The sequence below is a fragment of the Primulina huaijiensis genome, chromosome 17, assembly GCF_012295235.1.
Source record: "Primulina huaijiensis isolate GDHJ02 chromosome 17, ASM1229523v2, whole genome shotgun sequence".
Taxonomy (NCBI): domain Eukaryota; kingdom Viridiplantae; phylum Streptophyta; class Magnoliopsida; order Lamiales; family Gesneriaceae; genus Primulina; species Primulina huaijiensis.
Window position 1 is genome coordinate 2,720,077 of NC_133322.1, and position 27,131 is coordinate 2,747,207.

General features: G+C 33.8%; 2 protein-coding genes and 2 pseudogenes across 3 annotated transcripts; 1 reads left to right on the forward strand and 3 right to left on the reverse strand.

The window, feature by feature from the left end:
- Positions 1–1,056: 1,056 nt before the first annotated feature.
- Positions 1,057–5,864, reverse strand: LOC140962841 (glutamate receptor 3.2-like; annotated as a pseudogene).
- Positions 5,865–7,068: 1,204 nt separating this feature from the next.
- LOC140962831 (F-box protein At3g07870-like) lies at positions 7,069–9,241 on the reverse strand. Of its 2 annotated transcripts, none has more exons than XM_073421867.1 (2): positions 9,157–9,241; positions 7,069–8,636 (listed from the first exon to the last, which is right to left on the reverse strand). In XM_073421867.1, the coding sequence occupies exon 2, from the start codon at positions 8,530–8,532 to the stop codon at positions 7,189–7,191; it is 1,344 nt and encodes a 447-aa protein (XP_073277968.1). In that variant the 5' UTR covers positions 8,533–8,636; positions 9,157–9,241; the 3' UTR covers positions 7,069–7,188. The 2 variants fall into 2 exon arrangements, with proteins under 2 accessions (XP_073277968.1, XP_073277969.1); XM_073421868.1 differs by having other exon boundaries at positions 9,132–9,232.
- A 3,579-nt stretch (positions 9,242–12,820) lies between these two features.
- Positions 12,821–17,215, forward strand: LOC140963265 (protein STICHEL-like). Its single transcript, XM_073422553.1, has 4 exons — positions 12,821–15,597; positions 15,986–16,205; positions 16,307–16,864; positions 16,977–17,215. The coding sequence occupies exons 1-4, from the start codon at positions 13,516–13,518 to the stop codon at positions 17,213–17,215; spliced, it is 3,099 nt and encodes a 1,032-aa protein (XP_073278654.1). The 5' UTR covers positions 12,821–13,515.
- A 7,165-nt stretch (positions 17,216–24,380) lies between these two features.
- Positions 24,381–26,506, reverse strand: LOC140962833 (F-box protein At3g07870-like; annotated as a pseudogene).
- Between the last annotated feature and the right edge of the window lie 625 nt (positions 26,507–27,131).

The following is a 27,131-nucleotide window of genomic DNA, read 5'->3' on the forward strand; positions in this document are numbered from 1 at the left end:
ACATGTGTAGTCACAACAACATTTATTATAATTTTTCTAAAAAAATTTAATTTTGAACATGTGTAGTTACAACAAAAATTATTAAATAAAAAAGTTCAAATTCAAAGTTTTCTTATTTTATTTTCTATATATATATATATATAGTTATAGCAAAAACTTGTGTGAGACGGTATCACTGGTTTTATTTTGTCAGACGGATCTCTTATTTGGGTCATCCATGAAAAAGTATTACTTTTTATTATGAATATCGGTAGGATTGACACGTCTCATAAATAAAGATTCGTGAGACCATATCAGAAGAGACACTCATATATTATTAGGGTCAAATTAAGGTATGGGTTCCCATAATAATTTGTCTTTTTAGAGGAGTCAATGCAAGAATTTGCAGTCAAAGAATTGCCCACTCAGGTTACTTCTTCTGCCAACAGACTTGTAAAATGAGGAAATTCATCATTATTTTTTTTACCCTCAACCAAGTACTTTATTGGTCCTTTTTGCACTTTCTTGTAATCTTACTTTTTTATAATAAAAAAAACTATATTATACTATATTGAAATTCTTTTATTGATAGATTTGAAATTTCAAATCAATGATATATATATAATCTTTTTCTTTCTTTTTTTTCCCCTCCCTTATTAATAATATATTAAGGGAGAAAAAAAGAAAGAAAGAAAGAAAAAAGATTTCGAGGAAAAAAAACAAAAGGTAAGAGATTGGCCGCCGTCCCCATTCCGTTGCATGGCAATTTCTTATTAAATTTAAAATTTATAACTCGAATATTAAACTTTAGGTGGATACAATTAATTATTATTCTTATATAATACTAAATTCTAAAATCGCCAACGCTTTTTAATAATATATATATATACATCATCATTATCATTATATTATTAAAGGAGAACTTTACGAGAGGTCCAAACTAACTTTTTGTATTTTTAAATGTATGGACAAAAATATATATTCACTTCTTTGATAAAAACATAAAAAAAAATGTGTGATCTCTTATTTGGGTTACCCATTAAAAATATTAATTTTTATGCAAAAAGTCGACGACACAAATCGGCAAAGATTTCCGAACAAACTTATTGCAACTCCTGATATTCACGTATGCACATGTTATATTGAAGTAACAGACGTCCTATACAGATAAACAAGGCAGTAATAACAAGATAAAATATAGTTATAAATACATTTTCTTTTCTTACTTCCCTTGGCTTATCAAGAAATTCTGGATGAATTTTGGTTGCGAATATCATTCAATGAAAGCATGTATCGCCATCACGCCTCTCCAGAATAACGCTTGTGTTGTTATTTTGGATTCCATTCGAAAGTTGAATCTCTGCACTGCCCCTGGATGGCCCTTCCATGCATGTTCTTTCTTTTCAACTTGTTTTTACTTTCCTCTTCCTTTTCAACCGCAAAAGATAAAAACCTTTGGATTTGCAGGGATCATGAACTGCCATGTGTAGAGGGTTCTGATTCATGAGGCAAATATTGCTTGAACTTGTTCACGATCGAGCAACAATGTAAAAGAAGTGCTACAAAGCATACAATTCCGCATATGATGAAAAGCCCCGAAAAGCTCTGTAGTTGAAACTGATCAGAATTTTTAGAACTTTGTAGGATACAAGCTCTTGATCTATTCAGCCATCTGTCATGTATCTTTTGAAGTTCGCCATTCTCTGATAAAGTTAAGATAGCGGTTGACAAGTCGATGGCTAATGGGGAGTTCCTTGGAAATGCCTAGAAAAGTTGGATTAACAAAGGTTATCTCATATCCAAGAAAAGACAGTAAAAGAGGAAAAATTAGTCGGAAATCAATCCCTCGAAATGTTGCAGCAATGAAATGTAAAAATCCATCCATACAAGTCATGAAGAAATTATTTTTGTCACAACTATTTCGTATTTATTCTTGCTCTATGGAACTGTTAAACCAGATTGTTCCAGAAATCTGTTACGCAATCTTACAAAATGATGTGGGACATGAGCGTAACAACCTCTGCTGACAGTACAAGACGATCGAGTGTTAAAACTAAGATTTTCCATGTTTATGTTTAGTTTAGAGATACTCACAAATCCCCACCCACTTTTCGTGAATTCTCTTCCCACAACTTGGAACTTGCAGAAGTTTGAGAGAAAGAAATCCACATATGGGCGCTCATCTACAACAGCAGCAACTCTTCCAGTGCTTAGTGCATCTGCATATTCTTCGGGTGAGCCAAGTGGAACAAGCCTAGATTTAGCAATGCTGAGGTCTTCTCTGAGATAATTTTCAACGAAGGATCCAACTTGGAATCCAATATGATCATTGCTTGTCATCAAGGACTCGATTCCTCCAACGGATGGTGTAAACTGTTGAATGGTCAGGATGGAAGTTAAGCTAGCAGTGTAGCTTGACGTGATTATTAAAACCACGAAAAGCCAGATTATTAGAACCATACAACCAAGTGTGCTCACTGGTTTTTGTCCTGAAAATTGAGATATGATTAATGTGTGAGTTAGTACAGTTATTCCACCTCAAGGACACCGATCTTAAACGATGGGTACCTACTACGAGAAAAGAACATGGTCGAGAAGCCAAACCCGCGAGGTGAAAACCCAGATATTAATATTTTGCAACACCAGAACTTAATTTGCAGATGCATTATGCACGTAATATCAGGTCACAGTACCCAAAGTTAGAGCAGAAAATTATGGCACAACTCAAATATTTTGATCAGGTACCTTAACCCTTGCCTGACGTGGCATCAAAAGCTAAAGCCTGCAACGTAGTAATTAAAATCGCAAGGGACAACAATGTACGAAAATATCTTGGAGCCGAGACATTAGGCGAGGTGTGCACATAGAAAAAAATGAAAAATATCAGACAAGCTACACATTTTCTATATACTCGGGAAGTTAGGGACAGTAGTCAGCTTCTGGGCTCACTTTTGACAAAGATGCTGATGATACCGATGCTATTCAAAACTTTTAGACAATACAACAAATCATACATCACATTTCAATCGTTACATCGTATATGTTGCCACACGGTACACCAGGACAATTACTGCCACCCAGCAATTACTTACTATACCACTTACCACAAAATTGTGATGATCTGTTTCTTGGGTGGACCACGAAAATCGTCATTCAATGTGTGTTCAAGAATCCAAACCACTATTGCAAGAATAAGGAAAAATGATGCTGTGACAAGCCACATTAACAAGGTAAATGGCTGCATAAAAGTCCAAGCGCTAGATTTCAACTCCTTGACGGGTGTCAAGACATCTAATCCGGACTCTATATAAGGCTGAGTGAAGTCCACAATCTTTGTACGGCTGGTTACGATAGTAATGTCACCAACAACTGCATCAAATACCTGAGAAGTCAAATCATGTCAGAATAAACAAAAAACCTTTTTTAAGCCCACAAATATATGAAGAGCACATACTCACATTTAATGTGATCTCATTGACAAGATCTGTGTAGCTCGGATTCCTGTGTCCATCTGCATACAAGATGAACTCATGAGGTACTGCATATGGAAGTAATTTTATGGCTGCAAGAAATATGTCAATGCAATATCCTTGGATCTCATTTGTATGTCATCCTTCAAAGCAAAAGCTTTGAAACCTAACCTGTTTGGAATTCCGATTCTTGATTGGCTTCCATTGTGTGGGAAAACCCAACCCCGAGGCTTCACAGTTGTTTCTCCTGGCCATGTTACATTGTACAATTGTTGGTTTGAACTCGATCGATTAGGTTCTTTGGAGTACAAATTTTCCGGTGGCACAACAGATAGCCCAGAGTAGTTAGACCAGTAGCCAATTTACTTGTAACTCCTCCCATTCACATTGAGTATATCAAAAGATGGAAGTATCACATGTTTATCTGAATCGAATGCAAGTTGTTCAGTTAAACCTTTCATGTTGGTCTGTAGTATGTTGTTAAGAAGCTGTTCCCCTTGGACAAACGTGCTTAAGGAACCAAGATCCAATGTTCCTCCCCCCAAACCATTCAAATTTGATTCATTGGTAAAGGAAATTGTCCCACCATGGTCCAGCAATGCTTTGACAGCGTTCACAATAATCCAGACAGTATCATATGCATATAAGCCATAAGGGTTTAACCCAATGGAGTCATTGCTTAGTTTGTTCCAACGGGCCACAAAGGCACTTTTCTTCTCAGAATCTGGGGCGTGGGGCCGAACTGGAAGAACCCCTTGAATAGTTTTCAAACTTTCAGTCGAAAGTCCTGAATCTAATACAGTAGACAACCAAGTAGTACCAATCCAAACATATCCACTCTCCATCATGCCAAGTTCCAGAGCCACATCAAATATCCTAAGCCCAATCACTGAAAATGAGTGTACAACAATCACTCTGGATTCCATTGATCTCACATTAGCCAATTCATTTGTAATTTCATCCCGTGTAGCTAAGGTTTCAGGAGAAAGAATTGCTTTATAAGAGATTCTACAACGCCTCTCAAAAAGCTTATCCCCTAAAGCAATTATGCTCCCCCGGCTTTGCTCATCATCGGTGTAAATAGCTATAACCTCTTGATAACCAAAGTAACTTATCATATCAGCTATGGCCGTCATTTGGAAAAGGTCATTAGGTGCTGTTTGGATGAAGTACGGATATTGAAGACAGGAAAGACTCGGATCCAATGCCGTAAAAGACAGCAACGGGATATGAAGTTCCTTTGCTAGGTGTGATAGGATATGAGCCATTCCAGAGCTCTGTGGTCCTATGATTGCTACTATATCCTTCTTCATATTTTGCAATCCTGCATATTTCGAAGGAGATCGAATCATGTATTGGGATCTAATTAAGTCTATGCAATGTTGAAAAAATTTGACAGTCACCCCACCCCCCTATCTCAATAGAACCACAATATTTGTACGTCAACTATCTAGAAACAAAACTTCCGCACACTATTATTTCTTTCTAGTTTATCAAATTTCCCAATACCAACATGCAACAAAATATGAACATTAAACATATAATATACGACTTATTAAGCAAGGATCATATTTAGTACCTCCCATGATGCTTAAAAAGCTACTTTGATTTGCATCATAAGTGGAAAGAACTAGTTTGCTCCTGCCCAAAATGCTAGTATCAGAATTCACATCTTCAACGGCAGCTTTCATAGCAATCTTTGCCACCCTCCCGTTAATCGTACCAAACGAAAAAATGGCCCCAATTTTCACAAACTTTGGCCTTATTTCTGCTGAAATCCCCCCAGTCAAATGCACACACAAAAGCAACACTACCCACGAGAAATTCAAATCCATGCTGCTGTCAGATTATGAACCAACAAAATGCAGAAACTATGATCAATTTTAAAGGAGAATTATGATCCCATTACACAAACCCCAAAATCAATTATCAACAGCAATATCAAGAAAATGCTATTAAAGCCTGTCTAAATAAAAGAAAGCGCCAAAGTTTTAATGGGTTTTCAAGACAAACTGTTAAACCTCATCTAGGGAAGAGAAGCAAGCCCAAGAAAATTTGAACAACTCTCTCCCATGGAACAGAACAAAAAAAAAAAAAAACCTTATGAATTTTCAAAATCTCGAAGCAAGAGCCACATCAGAAGTTACTCATCAAGAAGCAACAGGTCCTGTTGAAAACATCTTTCGCAAAATACGTGAGAAAATCCTTCTCAAAGTTGAATACAAATGGGAAAAAGGGGAAATTTAGTTTACTAGTTTCATGAAACATGAATTTTGCATGTACTTAAATTCAAAGATGAAAATGAAGAAGGATGGCAAATGGACTACTGTCGAAATGAGATGAAAATCTGAAAAAAGAAATCAAGAAATTGACGTTCAGAAGTGATAAAAATCGAGTTTTAGCTATTGGATCACATAAAACATTTCACTATCTTCTGAGGTGAGTGCGTACTTGAAGACAAAATACTCACAATGAATTGGCTTGGAGGCTAAAATGGCTTAGAACAAATGAATAGTATTTACTGTAGTCTGTAATAGAGATACAATATCGATCCACTTAGTGAATGAGCATCGACAATAATTTACGTGAGATTTTTTTTGGATAATGCTAAAAGTATTATATCAGATAATGATATTTACCTCAATTATATCGTGATATTTTTCATTCAATGTAAAATACGATTTTGATAAAGTGAATTTTTTGTGATGTAAAAATTGTTGTACAAATATTATACTACATCTAGCATCACAGTAAAATATCTCAGTCGTTGAAGGACAAGATAATTCAACGTAACTCCACAGCTTTGTCTATTAGTGGGTGTCTAGCATTTATACAATGATCCTGCTGTAAATGAATCGAGCAGATTCCTGAGTTTATCCAGTAAATTCTGTAAATACTTGATTCGTAATTAAACTTATCGACAACGAGTCAAACTCATACATGTTCGATTTTTTTTCAAACCAAACTCGAGTGAAAATTATTTTGTTCGATAGGTTACGAACAGCTCACGAACTTTAATATTTTATTAATGTAATATAATTATATATTAAATATATATACATTCCGAGCTTTAAATTAGAGCTTTAACTTATCAAATGCTAAATGTATAATCGAAGTTGGAAAACTTATCATCAAATACTCGCAACAAGTGATAGTAAGGAGAAGTTGCAATTTTAGGAGTAATTACACAAAGGACCAAAACAACAATGAATCAAGTATACAAGACAAATTTTGTAATTTCCCATAAAATTATGTACAATCAATCATATTGGAAATATTTTATTTTACTTTATGATAATTTGTAATTTTTGTTCGAAAATTTGTTTCGCGTCGACAATGACATCATCGTATCAAAGAGGGTCAAAATCTTTAACATACAATATAAATTATAAATATATATTCACGCAAATAAACAAACATTGTAAATAAATTATCAAACAATACTCTATTACTATTTCTTCTAGTCTAGAATAAAATCTTCAAATATTTTGGAGATGAATTTTATATTTGATATATATTCCGTTGTATAATTTAAGCCCCAAAACAACAACAATAATAAAAAGATAAATTACATTAACCACTGGAAGGCATATAAATTAACATATATCATTAACATTCCCTATACAAAATAGTTGTAATTTTATATTAAGCAACATGCACCATGTACATTAAATAAGCAAAATCAGAAAACCGTTCACAGTAATGGCAATGTTGAACTAGGTGGGATGAAATTGCTATATCAACAAAAAAACAATACGTTTTGAAGTTTCATGGCCATCACTTGAGGACATTTTGCTCCCACGGCATCCTGGAGGGATATGAAGCTGAGATCATGTGCGGTAACCTCCATTTTCGGGCGTCCCATTGCTCTCAACTCCCTGAACGTTTTTTTGGTAGGACTAAAAGAAACAAGAGATTCTGAACTAGATATAAACCACAGATCACCATTGTTCAAGAATTTAATAGGTCGTTGCAGATCCTCAACCTGCAATTTAATGTAAAACTTCGTGTCAATGCTGACGTGTCTGGTCCATGATTCTTTAACTCCGTATTCTCCCATCAGCCAAACCTCGAAATCAGCATCCTCGTAAATGTAGCAGATGCAGAGGCAATCTTTTAGGACACCAATATTGATCCAGGAGATTTTGTTCACATATTGTAGACTGAAGTGAGCTGGAGGTGGGACAAACTTGAATGTTTCTGTTGCCAAGTCGAATGAACTTACAAGCTCACAAGGTTTATAACTGTCGGTTATCCAGTGGAGTACACCATTTAGAAGAGGATCAAATGATTTATGTTTTGGCCTGGGGGCATTTTCAATCCTTCTCCACGAATCTACACCAAGTGTGTGTATGTTAGCTACCATTCTTTTCGATTCTGCAGAAGTCACAGGGTCGAGGGATGTGAGGTACATGAAACTGATAACCTTGTACTTCTTAGTCTTTTGGCAATATCCAAATCCGGAATGGTTTGCATAAGTATAAAGGGGAGCCGAAACAACCAGGCTAGGAAGCGTTATCATTTCGCAGCATATAGGGTTGCATATTGCATAGAAGGGCTTTGGTGGCGATGCAATATACAAACACAGCAGTCCATTGCATGATCCAACAAAATCAAGTCTCTGGATGTGAAAACCAAATTGAGTACTAATCTGACACGCAATATGTTGCCTACTATAAAGGTCATGATTAAAACTTTGATCATCACTGGTGCACAAGGATATACCAACTTCATCATGATTAAAGGTAAGGAAGCGGAGAATCGCACGATTCTGTAAGTTCTCATGAAAAAACAGATAGGTTGTCGAGGTAGATGATCTGGCACAATGTAATTCGATAAAATAGGGATCCTTGAGAAGGTCGAGAAACGTTTTGCAAACACATCGACACCGGAATATACTCTCCAGCGGAAGCCTAGAAAAAATATCACACAGAATATGTACCGGCAACTCACATATAGGAAAACTTAGTTTACTTCTCACCGCTGCAGTACAATCACAAGGTTGTTCATCAATCCAGTCGTTCCCCCTTCCCTCACTATTCATAAAACGTTTGCTGCGTCTCCTGCTACCGTCTAATCCCATTCAAAGAACTAAACACAGCAGTCTGCACTGTTTTGAGAGGAGTATTTGTCCCCTCAACACTATAAATCTTGCTTCCCAATTTAAGACAAGCGCTCTAGCATTCACTGAATCAAGATAAACCGAAAACAATACATCATGGGATCGAACATGCGTAAAAATATTACATTAAAAACATTATTTTGCCCCTCGCTCCCTAAACTAAAAAAATACTACTGAGAGCAGACAAAATGCTATTTTGATGCGAAAAAACCTCTCTTTACTGTGTCACTGAAATTCAGAGCAGGTCCCACCATTTCTCCATAATCCAAATTCCAAATCCGGATCGGCAAACACAAACTTCTAAAAATTTCCAGCTACCACAAAAAACATGCGCCAAATTACAAAGGAGCGATCCGTGCATTTTTTATATATATAAAAAACCCAAATCCCGTCTAAATTCTAAATGAATGATCATTTCTCATATGCCAAAAGAATCAAACAAACATGATCTCGATGACTTCATCGCCCTTTTGATGATTTAAAAAATGGAATTATCACGAGCTCCCGACCATATGATTAATTAAAAAGTAAAACCTCAATTACGAAAATTTTGCGCGAACCTTCAACAGAAATCAAAGAGTAAACCTTCGCGTCGATTAGGTTGCAGAGAGACTTGTGAGAGAAGTATTCTGAGTCGGTGTCAGAGTGGTTGGTTGGGATGGAATTATTATGGCCAACTCGAATTTCTTTTTAATACAGAAAAAACATTTCAATAAACTTTTCCTAACTAAAAATATTTAAATTATTATTTTATAGATAAAAACTTGTGTAGACGATCTCACGAGTCGTATTTTATGAGACGGATCGCTTATTTGGGTCATCAATGAAAAAATATTACTTTTTATTGTGAATATCGGTATGATTGACCCGTCTCACATATAAAGATTTGTGAGACTGTCTCACAAGATATCTATTCTATTTTATATTATTTATATAATCTCTATTATTATATTATAAAACAAAATCCCATTAGACTTACCACTATTGATATATTTATTACACCAAATTCTTTTTCTAATTTTGTATCAACCTTATATTTGATATTTAGATTTCATTTCATGTATTTATTAATAAACTCAAAATTTTCACTAATTTTTCTCACTTTTTTTTAATCAACTAGCTTCATCATTTTTAATACGAACAAATCTTGACTAAATGTTTAAAATTATTTATTTTTGTTAAAAATAAAACTAAATCAATTATTTTAAAAATAAAATATATTATACATATGATATAATATTTGTATATTATATTATACACACCCAATATGTGTGACATATGCTTAGTATGTATAAAAGATTGCTCAAAGAAAATATAGAAGATAATATTTTTAATCATAAGAACTCATTTTGTTAAATTTCTGTCATAAAATATATAATCATAAAATAATTTTATATTATTAATTTTTTCTTTTTCACAAAAACTAATGTGAGACAGTCTCACAGGTCAATTATGTTAGACAAATATTCAATTTAGGTCATTTATAAAAAAATATTACTTTTTATTATAGATATGGACATAGTTGACCCGTATCACGTTATAAGATACATACTTTTTCTTTTTTGGTGGTGTTTGTTTACGGTTTGAAGTCTAACTTATTGTATTGTAAATGCTTTGGTTTTAAATGAGTGCTTCATTCTTAAGAAGACTCTACCCCCTGTGCTACTGGATGAGTGAGCCTGAAATTCAATGATTATCATGCCTTGGTGATACCCCCGGGTCGGGGATGGCCCTGGCCTATTCTCGGTGGACCAGACAGCTGAAGGCCCAGTGACCAGGAACTCGTGCCAAGCCAGCTGCATGCCGGGACCTCATCCGGGAGGTCATTCAAGCCGACCTCCTAAATACCCATAATCGAGGCTTAAAAGATATGGCCGAGCTCCCATGTCGAGCTCCAAGGCCGACCTCCCAAGGGTTCCCGAGCCGACCTCCCTTGTAGTCCGATCGCGCCGATTGGACATGATTTGCCGACCTCCCGAGCCGAGCTCCCAGGATCAAAGGCGGCGTTTTCACGTCTCAACAAGATAACCCACAAAAAAATATAAACGAAATCTAGAAGATATGACCAAATCTTTCACAGAATCTAACCAAATCTTGCAAGATTCTGAGGATCTAAATCTACCAAAATCAGGACTCTATTGTTCTCTTATAAATATCAGGTTTCATTCATTATTTATTCATTCAGATATTCACATTCTCTTAGCACACACATTACTCTCTCAATTTTCTATTCTCTGACTTGAGCGTCGGAGGGGCTACGCCGGAACAATCTTCCGGCCCCCTTCTAACGTTCTTATTTGTGGTTCCAGATTTCGAGAGTCTGATCCGAGCTCCCAACTGAAGATCCGACCTCCCAGCCATCGTTCCAAGGTTTGATCCGAGCTCTCTAAGCAAAGATCCGACCTCCCAGTTACCATCACTGATTTTAGCAACATCACTTGGTATTAAAAGAATTCCATGAAATTCAAAATAGTTCAAGAGGGAAGTATCACAGCGAGTTGGCAAAAAAGAAGAAGTGGTTTAATTTTATCAATTCAGTACCGATAAAAGTAGATGGAAAGGGGATGACTGACTAAATGCACCAAAGTTAAGCTACAAGAAGCAGAAGGCATTAAAAAAAGAAACTTTACAACCTGTATGGCTGTATCAATGTCACTCTACCTTGCCCGTTTTCATGCAAAAAACTGTGTTTTTTAAATCAACAATACTTCTTTTGTCAGACACGATTCTCTCTCTCTCTTCTAGAAGCTCGTCTATTGCTGATACTTCTTCTACTTCCTAAGTTTCTTGCCATACTTAACTGCGTTATATGGACTGGAATTCCACTCAAATCGAAGTCTTCCTTGAGTGCTTTTGTCAAGAATCTACAAAAGTAGGTTGCCAAGCCTTCATCTGAATGAAATACTTTATCTTCGGTTGGCAAGAATTGGCTTTCCAAGAATGCCGACTCATAACCTACACATGAATCCCACGTCTATATTATTACTTCTGAGTGTTCTGATGGCAGTGATGCAAATGAATGGGAGGATTCAGCAAAACATTGCGCAGCCAGCATTAAGGCAAGCAATCCGAGACATCATTTCTCATACTTTTCAACGACCTAACTGCACTCTAAAGTACTTGATGATAGCATTAGAGAAACAGGAAGGAAAACTTTCAAAACATCTAGTCTTAATGTTTAAACTTCACATGAGAACGAGCTAGGAGAATATTGTTTACAACATTAATGGGTGACAGTGAGTTTGAGCTCTGATATCGTGTTATTATGTACTTAGGTCTAATTCCACGGAAAAGCTAGATCAAGAGGTAGGATTGTATTAAGTTCATATATACAACCCTCAAGAACTTAATTCATCCGATATTAGTAAACTAACCGCCTCTACCCTTCAGGTGTGCACTAGACAAACCATGTTCTTCAATTTTTAAACTCGTTTGTATGTATGTCATTACGGTTTTAGTCATGTTAATTACAATTATTTGACAATCGATTTTTTAGCAATCCAAATATGAAAATCCCAAAATTTTAAAACATTTTGTTGGGAAAAAAAAAAGTTATGAAATTTGAAATTTCAGCAAAGTGAAATTATGTGGTAGGGGCCGTCGCCCTCGATCGGGATTTGCCACCAAGCGAGAGTGACTTTCTGATGCATTGGATCGACATTTAATGCTCTTACTTATTTACATTTATTACTATTTATTTATTCGTGTCCAAAGTGACTATATAATGTTAAAGGTGCTATTTATTTATTGCATAATTTTCAAGCATATTCCATTTGGTATAAAATTGGCTGCAAAACTCTAAATAATAAATGAAAATGTAAACATGGGTATTTTGTTCGAAAGGGAAGAATGCCTATTAAACACACAAAGTTTGCTGATGAAATACATATCTACTCAAATTAAATCACAAAAATATTTTTTTTTCTAATAAAAATATCTTAAAACTTATTTTTTAAAAGTTGTATCTCGTCTATAAATAATATATTATACTAAAATATCTTTTATTTTTTATCTATATTTTGTATTTTAAATGATTATATCATCGATCACATGAAATTATTATTAAAAAAAATCATTTAAAAAAATTATTATTTTGAATATAATCTTTATATTTTTTTAAAAAAATATCATTAAACAAACAAAATTTAATATGTAGGCACATATAATAGAGCACTCGCTAGCTTAATTATCATTTTTATAAAACGATTACACATAAATAAAGCAAGGCCGAGCACGGTTTGCTGAAAACAACCTGGGCGTGGATGAGATTCATCGGGCCATCTTTGTTTCTTCTTAAAATGTAGACAAACAAAAAACTTGCAAGGAAAGTGTGGAACTTGGAGAAGACAAAAAGTCTAATGGAGCTTCAAAATTTGTTCTTTCTTTGCTGGGCCCTTGACATCCTAATAGGAGGAAATGGCTTCTCGTTCCCTTGGATTTCTTGTGGAAAATATATTTATTTATTCCCTACGTACATGCAGTTCATGTTGTGGGACGCAGTTATTCATCTTCTTCCATTTTATATCTTGTGGAAATTGGAAAATATATTTATTTATTCTCTACGTACATGCAGTTCATGTTGTGGGAAGCAGTTATTCATCTTCTTCCATTTTATATCTTTCTTTTACAACATTAAAATCAGACCCTACCCGTTGTTTTCCTTCTCCTACTGAGCTACTTCTACCTCACTAGCTGTACATTCTTAATTTCAGACCACCCCTTATTAAATGGTCGTTGAGAAAAAAAAATCAGAAAGAAAGGAATTAAAATCTGTGAGATCTACCTAATCCCCTCTTTCATTGTGCAAAACGATTCATTTTCCTGGTTTTTGACTTTTGAAATTTGCCTTTACGTAAATAAGAGTGCTTCTTGTTATTTGTTACCACTGTGTGGTGGTGGTGGTGAAGTGGTTGTCATTGTCAAAATAGTGCTTTTATAGGAGGAATGGTGGGTGGAGGTGCTGGGATTGATCCAGGTTGCCTGAATTTGAAGAAAGAATTGGCTCAAATTCTAAAAGGAGCTCGAGTGTCGCGGGACCCTGGGACATCCTCGTCTTGGCGTTCACCGATGAATTCTGCGGCGTCCTTCAGCAAGCATCATTATGTGCACCACTACAAGAATGACCAGGATGATGGTAGAGCTATTCCTGATTCCTCTGTAGAGTTTTTGCAGACCACATTGCATGTAGAAAGCAATAGTAATTGTGGTAGTTGTGATAATTCTGTTAATAGAAGCAATGCGAATGTGAAAGAGAAAGAAAGAAAGGTGTTTTTGTCCAATTGGAGTTCGATATCCGAGAGTGAAAAGGATGGTGATCCTGAGAATGAGAATGATGAAGGGAGTCATGAGGAGAGTGTTGACTTGGAATGCTCAAATCGTGCAAGGAAACTTGTGGGAAATAATTCCAAGAGTTTTGCTTATTTGAGTGATGGTTCCGATTCGTCGATTTTAAAGGATAAAGATACCAGTCCTGTTCCTTCCATTCGACATACATTTAAGAAGTCGAAGAGAAGTAATCATTCTAGCAACAGTTTGCTTCGTTCTAATGATAAATTGCAGAAACAGATACTATTGAGTAGATATTGTGTCGAGAACATGGTAGAAAATTTGACAGATGCTGGTGCAAAGAGGTATGGTTCGGTTTATCATTCTGATGATACAGAGGATGAAAGTTATTCCTTTCTTGCTCGTTCTTCCATGAAACAATTTGACAGGAAAGAGGAAGATTCCGCTTCACACAGTACTCCAGCATTGTCTACGAGTTCATATAACGATTACGGCTTTAAGGATTCAAGTGCAATCATGCCCCACAATCCAACCATGGGAGATGATGCGGAAGATGAGGCAGATGATAAAATGGATTTTTCCGTCCAACAGAGGTGTGGAATTCCTTGTTATTGGTCGAAAAAGTTAACACGGAAGTCTAGAGTAGGATATGGGAGTAGCTATTCTCTATCCCTTTCTGAAACTTTGAGGAGAAAAGGAAGCAGCATTTTGTGTGGAAGTCAAAGGAGTAATCAAAGAAGACGTCGCAGGGCATCTATGGCTTCCAACAAGAGGAGACTGGCTTCTCGGACAACAGCTAAAAATGTCATATCCCTTCTTACCAATAGTTGCGACGATAGAGGAGGATCATCTATTGGAAATGAGCACAGTGATCACGAGTCCTCGTCAAATTTTGGGGAGCTTGATTTGGAGGCTTTGAGTAGGTTGGATGGAAAAAAGCGGTCTTCAACTTGTAGTTGTCGAGACAGGTTCGAGCTTGTGGCACCTGATTCGGGAATCCCGAGGAAAGAATCTTCTCAAACTGTCATAAATCTTAGTCACAAATATAGGCCGATGCTTTTTGAGGACTTGATTGGGCAGAACCTAGTTGTTCAGTCCCTCATGAGTGCAATTTCAAGAGGAAGAATCGCCTCCGTTTATCTTTTTCAAGGTCCATATGGAACTGGAAAAACTTCATCTGCAAGAATTTTTGCTGCTGCTCTGAATTGCGTTGCCACTAAAGATTCAAAGCCTTGTGGGGTTTGTAGAGAATGTGTCGATTTGATATCTGGCAAGGTCAGTGAGCTTATCGAAGTTGATGGTTCCGATAAGAAGGGAATTGAAACAATTGAAAATCTTTTGAGAAACCTTTTGAGGGAACCTCGATCTACTCTTCTTAAGTACAAGGTTTTTGTTGTGGACGAGTGTCACTTGTTGCCTTCAAAGACGTGGATGTCACTTCTTCGACTCCTCGAGAAACTCCTGCAGCGTGTAGTTTTCATACTCATAACAACTGATATTGATAATGTGCATCGTACTATGTTGTCCCGGTGTCAAAGAATTACTTTTAACAAAGTTAGCACATGCGACATAATTGCTCGACTCAGGAAAATTGATCATGATGATAATTTGTACGTTGAATCAGACGCGTTACAGTTGATTGCTTCAAATGCAGATGGTTCGCCGCGAGATGCAGAAACAATGTTAGACCAGTTGACCCTGTTTGGGAAAATAATCACCACGTCCATGGTGAATAAACTTGTGAGTTTTATTAAAATCTAATCGATAGTTATAGTGTTTTTCCTCTGATCACTGTGATGCTTTACAGTTCTTTAGTTCTTTTATGCTTGATCCCTGAACGAAAAAATAAAATTATGTATCGTTCGTAGACATAAGTTGTGGGAAGTAATAATTCTACTTTCTAGCATATAATCTAATCAGGACGTCAAAGTAGTTATAAGTTTTAAAAGATTTGAGTTGGATTATTATCATTAGTCATCAATTTTGTTGAGCAGTAAACACTCAATTCTATAACCGGTATCAAATTCAAGGCCACGCATTTCATTCCAATGGGTGCAGATGATTTCTTATCAGGTGGATTCATTGATTGAATCAAACCAAATCATGTAAATTGCTTTCTTTTTTGTAGATTGGGGCTGTTCCTGATGAGAGATTGCTGAATCTTTTGGAATTAGCCACGACATCAAATGCTACCGAAACAGTGAAAAGAGCCAGAGAATTGATGAACTCAGGTCACGATCCTGTAGTTTTAACGTCTCGGATGGCAACTCTTATTGTGGATATTATTGCTGGAACTTTCCTGAATGTTGATTCTAAGAACAATGATTCTTTCTTTGCCGGACGAATTTGTAAGTGAGACTCGGTTTATTCTTTCTTTATGGTTGTCTTGATGCTTCCTATTTTATAATATACTTTTAACTTTACAAGTGATGCCATGATGAATTTTCAGTGTCTGAAAGAGAATTAGACACACTCAAGCATGTGTTGACAGTTCTAGCTGAGTCCGAGAAGCATCTGAGGGTATCAAGAGGACGGTCAACGTGGTTCACAGCAACCCTGTTACAATTAAGTTCTGGTCCTTCACTCGGTCATGCCAACTCAAGCAGTAGTAGACGACAGAGCTTCAAAACAACGGAGGAGGACCGCATAAAAATGTTCGAAGGATCTTCTGCCCAAAAGCTGAAAACTGATGAACAGCTTGCACCTGAAAAATCAGGTTCTGAAATATCGTTTTCAATATCAGCTGACCAGAATATAGCGAGAAAAGATTATCCAATCTCATTGGTTGATGATGCCAGTGGCGATTCTAATGCCGACCAGTCTGTGAATGATGAGGCATTGCTTCTCTCTCACTATGATTGTGGAAATCGGAAAACGGCTTTGACATACATGAACTCAAAGGTGTTGGCGGATATTTGGGTCCTGTGTATTGAAAAATGTCATTTCGGGACTCTGAGACAACTGCTTTCTTGTCATGGAAAGCTTGTATGCATATCTGAAGTTAAAGGTGAGATTTTTTACTTAAAGAAAACGTTAAGACCCGTAATTTGTCAGAGAAAAATTAGCTTTTTGAAGTGGTTTTCTTCTGTTCTCCTGATCTGCATAGTTTCTGTTTGCAGGTGGATTTGTTGCTTATGTTGCGTTCGAAGATAGTGCTATTAAAACCAGAGCAGAAGATTTTCTAAGCAGTATCACTAACTTGTTCAAAATCGTTTTACAACACAATGTGGAGGTTGAAATTATCCTTTTACCAGATTCTTTGGGTCAGAAGCAGATCAAGAAATACATATTTAATACCCCACAACCCACCATTAGGCGGGGCTGGGCGGGAAAGCCAGCCATTTTCGCGGGCCTCTAAATGGCCAACCCAGCCCAACCCACTTTGGGCCGCGGGCTAGGCGGGCCGACCCGCTTATTTTTAACCTGTTTATTTTTTAAGAAAAAAAATACTAAACAATATCGCATTAAACATAGAAGAAAAATATATTTTAGTCAAATAGTTTCATAAAATACTTAAAAACATTGAAATAAGAGAAATTAAGAAAGCATCAACATAATCCATAAAAACTAAAGTGCTTAAACCAAACATGAAGATTGAGACATGGAAGAAAACAGAAAGTCGAGGAAAGAGAAGGTTGTAACTTTTAGAAAATATTATGTGTTCAACAATACACATAATTATCAAACCTCCGCTGGATCCACAAAATTTCACTACAACTCGTCGGACTTCAAACAAAACCGCTCTTGGGTTCACAAACAACTGTTATGCTTAAAAATTATTTTAAGATTCATGAATAAAATTTACAGAAATTTCTTCCATTTAAGATTCATGAATAAAATTTACAGAGATTCAGATTTTACCAGTGAGTGATGGAGGCGAGGCCAAGGAGAAAAATAAGATAAGAGAGTGATGGAGGCGCATGAGACTTATTCCAATTTTTATATAAAACTTAAAACTTAAAAATATAAAAAATAAAATAAAATTATACCCTAATTTGACGGGTCAACCCGCCCCGTTTGGGCCTGACCCATCTGGGCCCGCAACCCAAACGGGCTCAGCCCATTTGGCCCGCCTCTAAACGGGCTGCTATTTTATCAACCCAACCCAATCAATTTTCGCCTGACCCAATTTGACAAATCTACCCATATCCGCCTCATACCCGCCCATTGACACCTCTAGTTTTTAATACCAAATTTTATAAATATTACTATTATGAGTTTTTTTATTAACTCAAAAATATTATTTTTCTAAGTTGATAATGACACTTTTTTAAAAATCAATTATTGCTAAACAGAGGTGGAGATTAATTCAAAATCCTAGTCTCGTTTGGGCAGATTATTAAGAGCAAATATTTTCCTGCATCACAATTTCTAGATTCATGGCTCTTGAGACCTCTCGCTTTTAAACCAATTACAATTGCAGAATCTTCGAACAGAAATGGGATATTGGAATCGGGCATTAATCGAACAGATTTTCTAGCAAATAGATACTGAAGAATTTAGAAGGTTCCCCATCTTTGCTTTGTCCGGAACTGATAAGTTGATTTGGCACTTTACTACAAATGGAGTTTACTCATTTAGATCCTGGTATTTTTTGGCTATCGGAGATGGGGTGGGCTCTAGCGATGGTAGCTCGGGAGGAAGCACTCGGCATTTTCGAAAACTTTGGCACTTAAAAACATCCAAAGTAAGATCAACGTTTTTTTTTTATTGAAAGCCATTCAAGCAATCTTACCAATTCATCTAGATGTGACGGGTATTAAAATTGACGTAATCTGCTTGCAATGTTTTCCCAGAGCATAGCTTTCAAGCTCTTTGGCTTTGCTTTGGTGCGCAGGAGGTGTGGGAAGTTTCAGATTTATGGTCGATGTTATCTCGTTTTAAGGGCCGATCTTTCATGGATCTTTGGCAATGGGTGATCTTATTTGGGAACGATGATGAGTTGGGCAGTTTTGCCATGGTCTCCTGGAGCATTTAGGTCGCCAGAAACCAATTTGTTCACTTGGCTAAGAAGCTACAACCTAAGGAGGTCGTTTTCTTGAGCGAGTTTTTTGTGGGCACAATTTCTGTCATGTCAGCTAGTGTATTCACCAAAACCTCCGAATCCTGCTCCACCTATTTCATGGCTTGCACCACCAACAGGTACAATAAAGATTAATGTTGATGCGGCTGTTGTGCAAGGTTCTCCGAGGGTGGTGGGTATAGGTGTGGTTGCAAGGGATGATCATGGATTTGTGCTACTAGTTCAGACCAAGTTTTTGGAAGGTATTTTCTCAGCCCATTTGGCGGAGCTTTTGGCAGTTAGGAAAGGCTTGGTGTTGGCATCTCAACAACATCAATGGTACAAGGTCATCATCGAGACCGACGCGAATAATGTCGCTATATCCATAGTTGGCTCACTACATTTTGCTGAAGACGAAGCTATCGTTTCTTTTATCCATCAACTCGGTTCAACACTTTCGAGCTTCCAAGTTCAACAATATCGACGCACAGCTAATGGGGTGACTGATATCTTGGCTTCGAATGGCTTAGTTAAGGGTGAAAACATCTTGTATAAAGATTTATGTCCTCTGCTTATTAGCAAATCTGTGTATTTGGATTCAGTTCAAGTTTAATGAAAGTGGTTGATTCTAAAAAAAATAAAATGAAGCAACATTTAATATATTATCTATTATCTATCTATTATCTATTACTATTATAAATATATGCGTTTGAATTGTGAGCTTACTTTTTTACTCTTTTATTTATTTTATAATTTGTCATGTTCATTTGGTTCTTTAAGTAATTTTCTATGCTAGTTTAATATGTTAATTAATAGTATACTTAAATTTCAATTGTGAGTTTTCTTTTTTACCCTTTTAATTGTTTTATATTTTGTCATGTTCACGGAGTTCTTTAAGTCATTTTTCATTTTAGTTTAATATGATAATTAATAGTATACTTAACTCAATCAAATTAATTATTATTTTGATTTTATTTATAAATTTATCATAATGTTATACATTTAAAAAAATTGCTAATATTACTAACATCTATTTTATTTTATTTTATTATTATAAATATGTGACTTTTATTTGTAATCTTACTATTTTACTGTTTTGTTTATTGTAATTTTTCATATTAGTTTACTATTTTTATCTTTTTTGTTTTATAATTTCTATAATTTTCTTTAAATTATTTTCTACGTTAGTTTAATATGATTATTAACAGAGCAGTTAACTCAATCAAGCTATTTATTATTTTAATTTTATTTTTATTTTTAAATTTAAATTCTACTTTTATTTTTAAATTTAAATTTAATTACTTTAATTTATACAATGACATCAAATTAATAAAAAATCACTTTCATAATGTTATACATTAAAAATATTAATATTACGAACATTAAAGTAATAATAGGAAGACGAATGGAGATGAGTGACATTGAAAAAAATTAAATAATTAAAAAATATTAAAGTCATATAAAACATTTTCTTCCCATTTACAATAGAGATATTTTAAGACTACTTATGTATCAACAAATATATGTGATTGAGAGAAAATATTTGTATGTAGGTGATTTTAATATAAACATTTAAGCTATTTAGTCAATTTTCGACATATGATGTTAAATAAATATTATCTATTAAATATATGATTTTCATTTGTAACCTTATCATTTTACCATTTTTTGTTTTACAATTTGTCATGTTCATGATGTTATTTAAGTCATTTTTTATGTTAGTTTAATAAGATCATTAATAGTGTACTTAACTCAATCAAACTAATTACTGTTTTAATTTACTTTTAAATGTAATTTTAATTACTAAATTTATACATTTCCGTCAAATTCATGAAAAATATCTATCATATTGATGATAGGTAATAATGGGCAGATGAAAGGAGATGAGTCGGATTGAATAAAAATAAATTATTAATAAATATTAAGGTTTTATAAAACTTATTTCTCCCATTTAGAATAAAGATATTTTCAAATTTTTTATGTGTCAATAGAGATACATGATTGAGAGAAATGTTTGTATGTAAGTTATTCCAAACACTGTTTTTAAGCTATTAATCAACTTTTTATATATGCTGCTAAATAAATATTTAGTCAACTTTTTATATATGCTGCCAAACACTGTGTTCTTGCAATGAAATTAGTTTTTTAACATAACATTACATGTTTTGGTGTTATATGTTGTTTGTATTGATCATGTTGTGTTTGGATTCCTTATGTGATTTGTTTGTTCAACGAAAGAAAATATAAAACAAAGCCATATATCCCACAAAAATGATTATTTTTAATTTTTTTTCCTTCAGATATTTTGTTAATTCTTAAACACATAATGCATGTTTTCAGTTTGCTTAGATTACTTAGTTTGAAGCGACTTAAAAAATATTTAAAATGATGAAATGTTTCTTCGTTTTTAGCTTATATCTCAGAATATAAAGAGATAATATTTTTTTTATTTATTGGGATAAATGTATTTCCAGACTTCTGTCTATAAATCAGTATTCAAAATTTTTACAACATTATTATATTCTCTATTCAATTTTTTTTTATTTAAATTGATTGAAGGTATTTGAATTTGAGTTTTTATGTGCTTGATTATATTATTTTTGTATTATTATTTATTGTGAAATTAATAGGTGGACTAAAAAAATAGTGGATCTATGAGTCCTCTGGTGGACGACAAACATGGATAAATTGTTAAAAGAGATAATATCAAGTAGATTTTTGGCATACGATTTTGTTCTAATTAAATGATTATGCATGATTCTAAATTTTAATTGTATCACAAGTTAACGTATGTTTTGTCGTTGATAGATATATGTTGTCGACGGTCTAATATTTTTCTTTGATTTAAGGAAAATATTATGACTTCGTATTATATTTTTATTTCTTAAGGTTTTATTAAAGGATTTTTCATGATGATTTTGAGGCACCATTTTTTCCTTTGTGTGTTTTTTTAAAAAGTAAAATATTTATGAAACCATGACGTTAATAAAGCGCCTTCTCTTTATTTGAAAAAACATATTGAAAAATTTATAAAATTTTTGAATAATATGAGTTAGTATTTAATTTGAGAGTGATTTATGCTTTTTGTTGCTCGTATATACTTCAATTTCTTTGTTATTGTACTAAATAAATTATTTTTGAACTTTGAGTTATCATTTTTTTATGGAGGTTGTTTGTGTCATGAATTTTTTTAATTCATTTTGTTTAGTATAGTTAGCGGCAATTGATTTTTCTGATATTATATTATTTTTCTTGTTGTTTATATGAAAATATGTATGAGAGTACACCACTCAAAGCCACATATTTTGGGTCTTATGTTCTACGAAGAGGGTAATATATGATTTCTGTGAATTATATAATTTATTGGTTCTTCATATATGTAGTTAAGAAATGAATCAAATTTTGAACAAAAAATTTATGACAAACATAGTGGATGAAAAAAAACATGTTAAAAAAATAGTGTTGCGTACTACTATGTCCCTATTTCTGTATGATATAATTCAAACACATTTTTTTAGATATTTGAAATTGGGTCTAACTAAGTGACATGAAACATGTACATATATATTTGAAGGCATATTTAAAGCAAAATATTAAGATCAAGAATGATTCATATTTAAATTTCAATGCACCACAATGAAGAAGAAATTGGAAAATTGTATGTGTAAACCTTTAAGGGTTATATAGTGATAATGTTGCTATTTCATGGTTTGCAACATATTGATTCTATATAAAATATCAATATTTCTCAAAGAATAAACAAAAAGAAAAAATTCTTCATTCAGAAAAAAAAATACATGGAAAAAAAATTGTATATAATTCTCATTCTATTTTTAATGATATGAGAACAATTCTAAAGCTTTGTGGACACAATAAATCAATTTTGTTGATTTTTAGTAAATTGAGAAATTGAGCCAGTTGCACTTTATTTCTTCCAATATTATCTCGATATATTTCGAGTTAGCTAAGAGGTTGTTTTTGTCTATTTTTTTAGTTAGAGTGACTAACAAACTAATTCATGAGATATATGATAGTAACATAGAGAACTAATCGCCAAATAAATTCACTTAGCCGAATAGTGAAATTCAAATTGAATTATACAATATTTCATCAAATTAATTTTGTCTATTATAAGATGCTCATAAAATATAAACAGTTGTATTATTAGATGAGATATTGAATAAGACAGATACTTTGATATATATATTTGAATGATATCTCATATACATATCTTAATTACGTTATCCTGTCCTTCTCAAGATTTTTAAAATACAATAATTAATTTTTTATGTCGTTCCACAATATATAAAATATTATAAAACAAAATGTAAACTCGATAAAATAAAATTTGTTTTGTTTATAAGATTGAAACTATATCATCTCTATGATATGATGAACGCAATCATTGTTCCAAATCTTCTAAAAAATGACAAACGAAATGACTTTCCTGAATTGCGTCAAATTAAACGATGACACAGTTCTAAGATATAGTCATTTGAAAAGATTTTCAAGATTTTTCCTCACAATGATTGAGAAATAATTGTTAAAAATTTATTAAACTTATATCTATATGTTGATAATATTGATATTAAATATATAAAAATGATATTACAAATATCACGATGTTTGAAGAAATTACAACATCATTCATTAGTTATGTTGTTGAAGAATATATAGGTTATACATACTTTTAGTCATAAGTAGAAACCAATCACGACTAAAAACAACATTTATTCTTATGAGTTATAGTTGACGATTGTCAAAAATTGAAAAATAATTCAACAATAAAATAAATATTTGGAAAATAAGATTACTGGATAAAAACAATGTAGAAAACCGAAAAAACGTTCTGATAGGAAAATAAACTACGAGCATGTCAGATCCCAGATGAAGATTTTAAATAACATAATAGATGTTAAAGACGATCATATGCTTGCTGAGTATACCAAAATGATCATATGTATATTATAACAAACTACGATAAAGAGTTGTTGAGTTATCAAAATCAACCAAAAAGTATATTGAAAAGTGTGTCACGTGGATAAGATAATTTGTCTAATTCATATACCGTCTATGGTCATTATATTATTTTTGATTTTGTGGTTTGGTTTGTTTCAATTAATAAATGTTATTAACCATATTTTAATTCATTTAAATATTATCAAAATTTTGTACTTATATTTCCAGCAATTTAGTTGCTCACGTGCAACGCACGTACACTTTTCTAGTACAACAAAATATATTAAGTTGGACATTTTTGTAAATACCAGCATTATTTGCTAGACTTTGCAATTTAGATTAAGCTACATCACTTATTTGTAATCAAGTATTTCAAATATGTTATTCTATAATTAATTTGGTTTCATATAATGCCAGAACAGATATAAGCAATAATCATGCAAAAAAAAAACTTTTGCATTATCATGAAATCCATTCACAATAGTGCCAAATACATATATTGTGCTTGTTCTCAGCCAAATCATAAGTAGGTATGGAAGAAACAGCTATATCACAAAAATAAATTTTGGTTTAGCCAGCAAGTTTAAATTCTTCAATTATGCGCATTTGCTCCCACAACATCCTTTGGAGATATGAAGCTCAAATCGTGCACAATAACCTCGGATGTCGAAGGTCCCATCGGCCTTAGTTTCTTGAAAGTTCTTTTAGTAGGGCTGAAAGAAACAAGAGATTCTTTCCTAGATATAAACCATAGATCCCCATTGTTCAGGAATTTGATTGGTCGTTGCAGTTACAGATCCTCAAACGACATCTGATCATAAAACTTCATGTCAATGCTGAATTTTCTGGTCCATGATTCTTCAACTCCATATTCTCTCATTAACCAGGCCTCAAAGACAGTATCCTTGTAAATGTAGCAGATGCAGAGGCAGTTTTTTAGGACACCGATATTGATGCTGGAGATTCTGTCCATATACTGTAGACTGAAGTGAGCTGGAGGTGGGACAAACTTCAACGTTTCTTCTGCCAAGTCAAATGAGCTTATAAGCTCACATGGTTTGTGACTGTTGGTTATCCAATGAAGTGCGCCATTCAGAAGAGGCTCAAACGACTTGTGTTTGGGCCAAGGGGCATTTTCAATCCTTCTCCATGAATCCGATCCAAGTGTGTACACATCAGCTACCAAACTTTGCGATTCTTCAGATGTCATGGGGTCAATGGATGTAAGACACAAGAGACTGATAACCTTGTACTGTTTGGTCTTCGGACAATATCCAAATCCAGAATGGTTTATGCAAGTAGAAAATGGAGCCGAGATGGCCAGGCAAGGAAGCTCTATCTGTTCACAGCGAATAGGGTTGCAGATAGCATAGAAAGGCTTTGGTGATGAATCGAAACACAAACATAGCGGTCCATTACATGATCCAACAAGAACATGTTTTCTGGTATGAAAAGTAAACACCGAAATATTCCAAGCATATAGCCCATGATGACAGCAATAATATTTATTTTCATCATCACATGAGCAAAATAGTAAAGGTGGTTCCTCATGATTAAAGGTAAAAAGGTGGCGAGTGCCCAACTGACCCACACTTTGTTGAAAAATTAGATTGGTTGTTAAGATAGATGATCTTGCGCGATGTAATTCGATAAAACTAGGATCCCTGACTAGTCGTAAAAACATCTTGCAAACAAAACTACAGCAAAATATACTCTTCAGCGGAAGCCTTGAAAAAATATCACATAATATATCGTCCGGTAACCCAAGTACTAAGGGTTCACTTAATCTAGTTATCAACGCTGCAGTACCATCACATTGTTGCTCTTCAGTAGAGTTGTTTTCTCTTTCACTAGTCACCAAATATTTACCACGTCTCTTGCTTCTGTATAACTCCATTGGACGAACTAATGCCAGAAGTCCAGAAGAGTAGTTTTATCAGCAGCCTTACATATCCTGTTCTGCAATCAAAGGACCAAAGAATACTAAATTAATTTCACGATGAAATTGGATAGTTTTACATAAGATATATACGGTGCTATTTAGGCCCTGTTCCCCAACTATGAAAAATACCATGAATATTTTCTATGGCTGTGCAAAGGTGATCTTCCAAGAAAAAATATACAAAACACAAAAGAGAAGGTTGTTTAATTTGAAAAGAACTCTCTTTCCTGCGTAACTGAAACTCAGAGCAAAGTCCCACTATTTCTCAACAATCCAAGAACACCACAACTCTATAAATTTCCAAAAAGCATCAAAATTCAGAGAGTATCCCAAGATGTGTTAATAATCAAAATCCCATCTGAATTCCAGCTTGATGGTCAATTCTGATCCTATAATAGAACTTTAATTCCACTCAGAATCGCAGAAAAAACATTATCAAAACTGATCTTAATGAATGAGTCCACCACAAATGTAATCAAATAAATTGAAAAATCGCAACTTCAAGCTCGACTCCCGCGAATCCGCCCGTGTAATTGACACAGAAAGCATCACATACGAAAAATTTCAGATCAAAGAGTATATGAGAAAGAACGGCGTACCGTAAACTTACAGAGCAAGAGCCGTGTTTTACTTGCACATTGTGCTACTTACATCACCTGCATATTCTTTCATTCCAAATATGTTAATTATCATTTTTACTCTCTTTATGTTATTTAGCATGAACATGAAGATTAGCTGTTAGTTTGATAACTTTGAATGAAAATAGATGAAAATGATAAAATCGATTGTTTTTAAATAGTTACACGGATAATTTTGATAGTGAGAGAGACTTCTTCTTTTCTTTTCTTTTCTTTTCTTTTTTTTTTTTTTTTTTTTTTTTTTTTTTTTTATTTTTTTTTTTTTTTTTTTTTTTTTTTTTTTTTATTTTTTTTTTTTTTTTTTTTTTTTTTTTTTTTTCTTTTTTTTTTTTTTTTTTTTTTTTTTTTTTTTCTTTTTTTTTTTTTTTTTTTTTTTTTTTTTTTTTACGATGATAGAACCCAGCGTTATATTTCGATGCATACATGATAAACCATCATGTTAACATAGTAACACGCAAATCACGATAGTCAAGTAAATCACAGTGAACAAATTATGTGTGACAGTCATGTCCGATAAAGTGTTGGTATATGTAATTAAATTCTTGATCAATGGTTCACATACTCTACCAAATCAGACACCCCTTCAGAGACTTTAATGAAGACTAAATTGTTTGAATATAAGATTGTGCTTGGATTTGTCTTGTTTTATTTGGATGAACAAAATTAAGTTGAAATTTAAATATACTTTATATTTAGTTAATTAAGTGATTTTCACAAAGTTGGAATCCATATT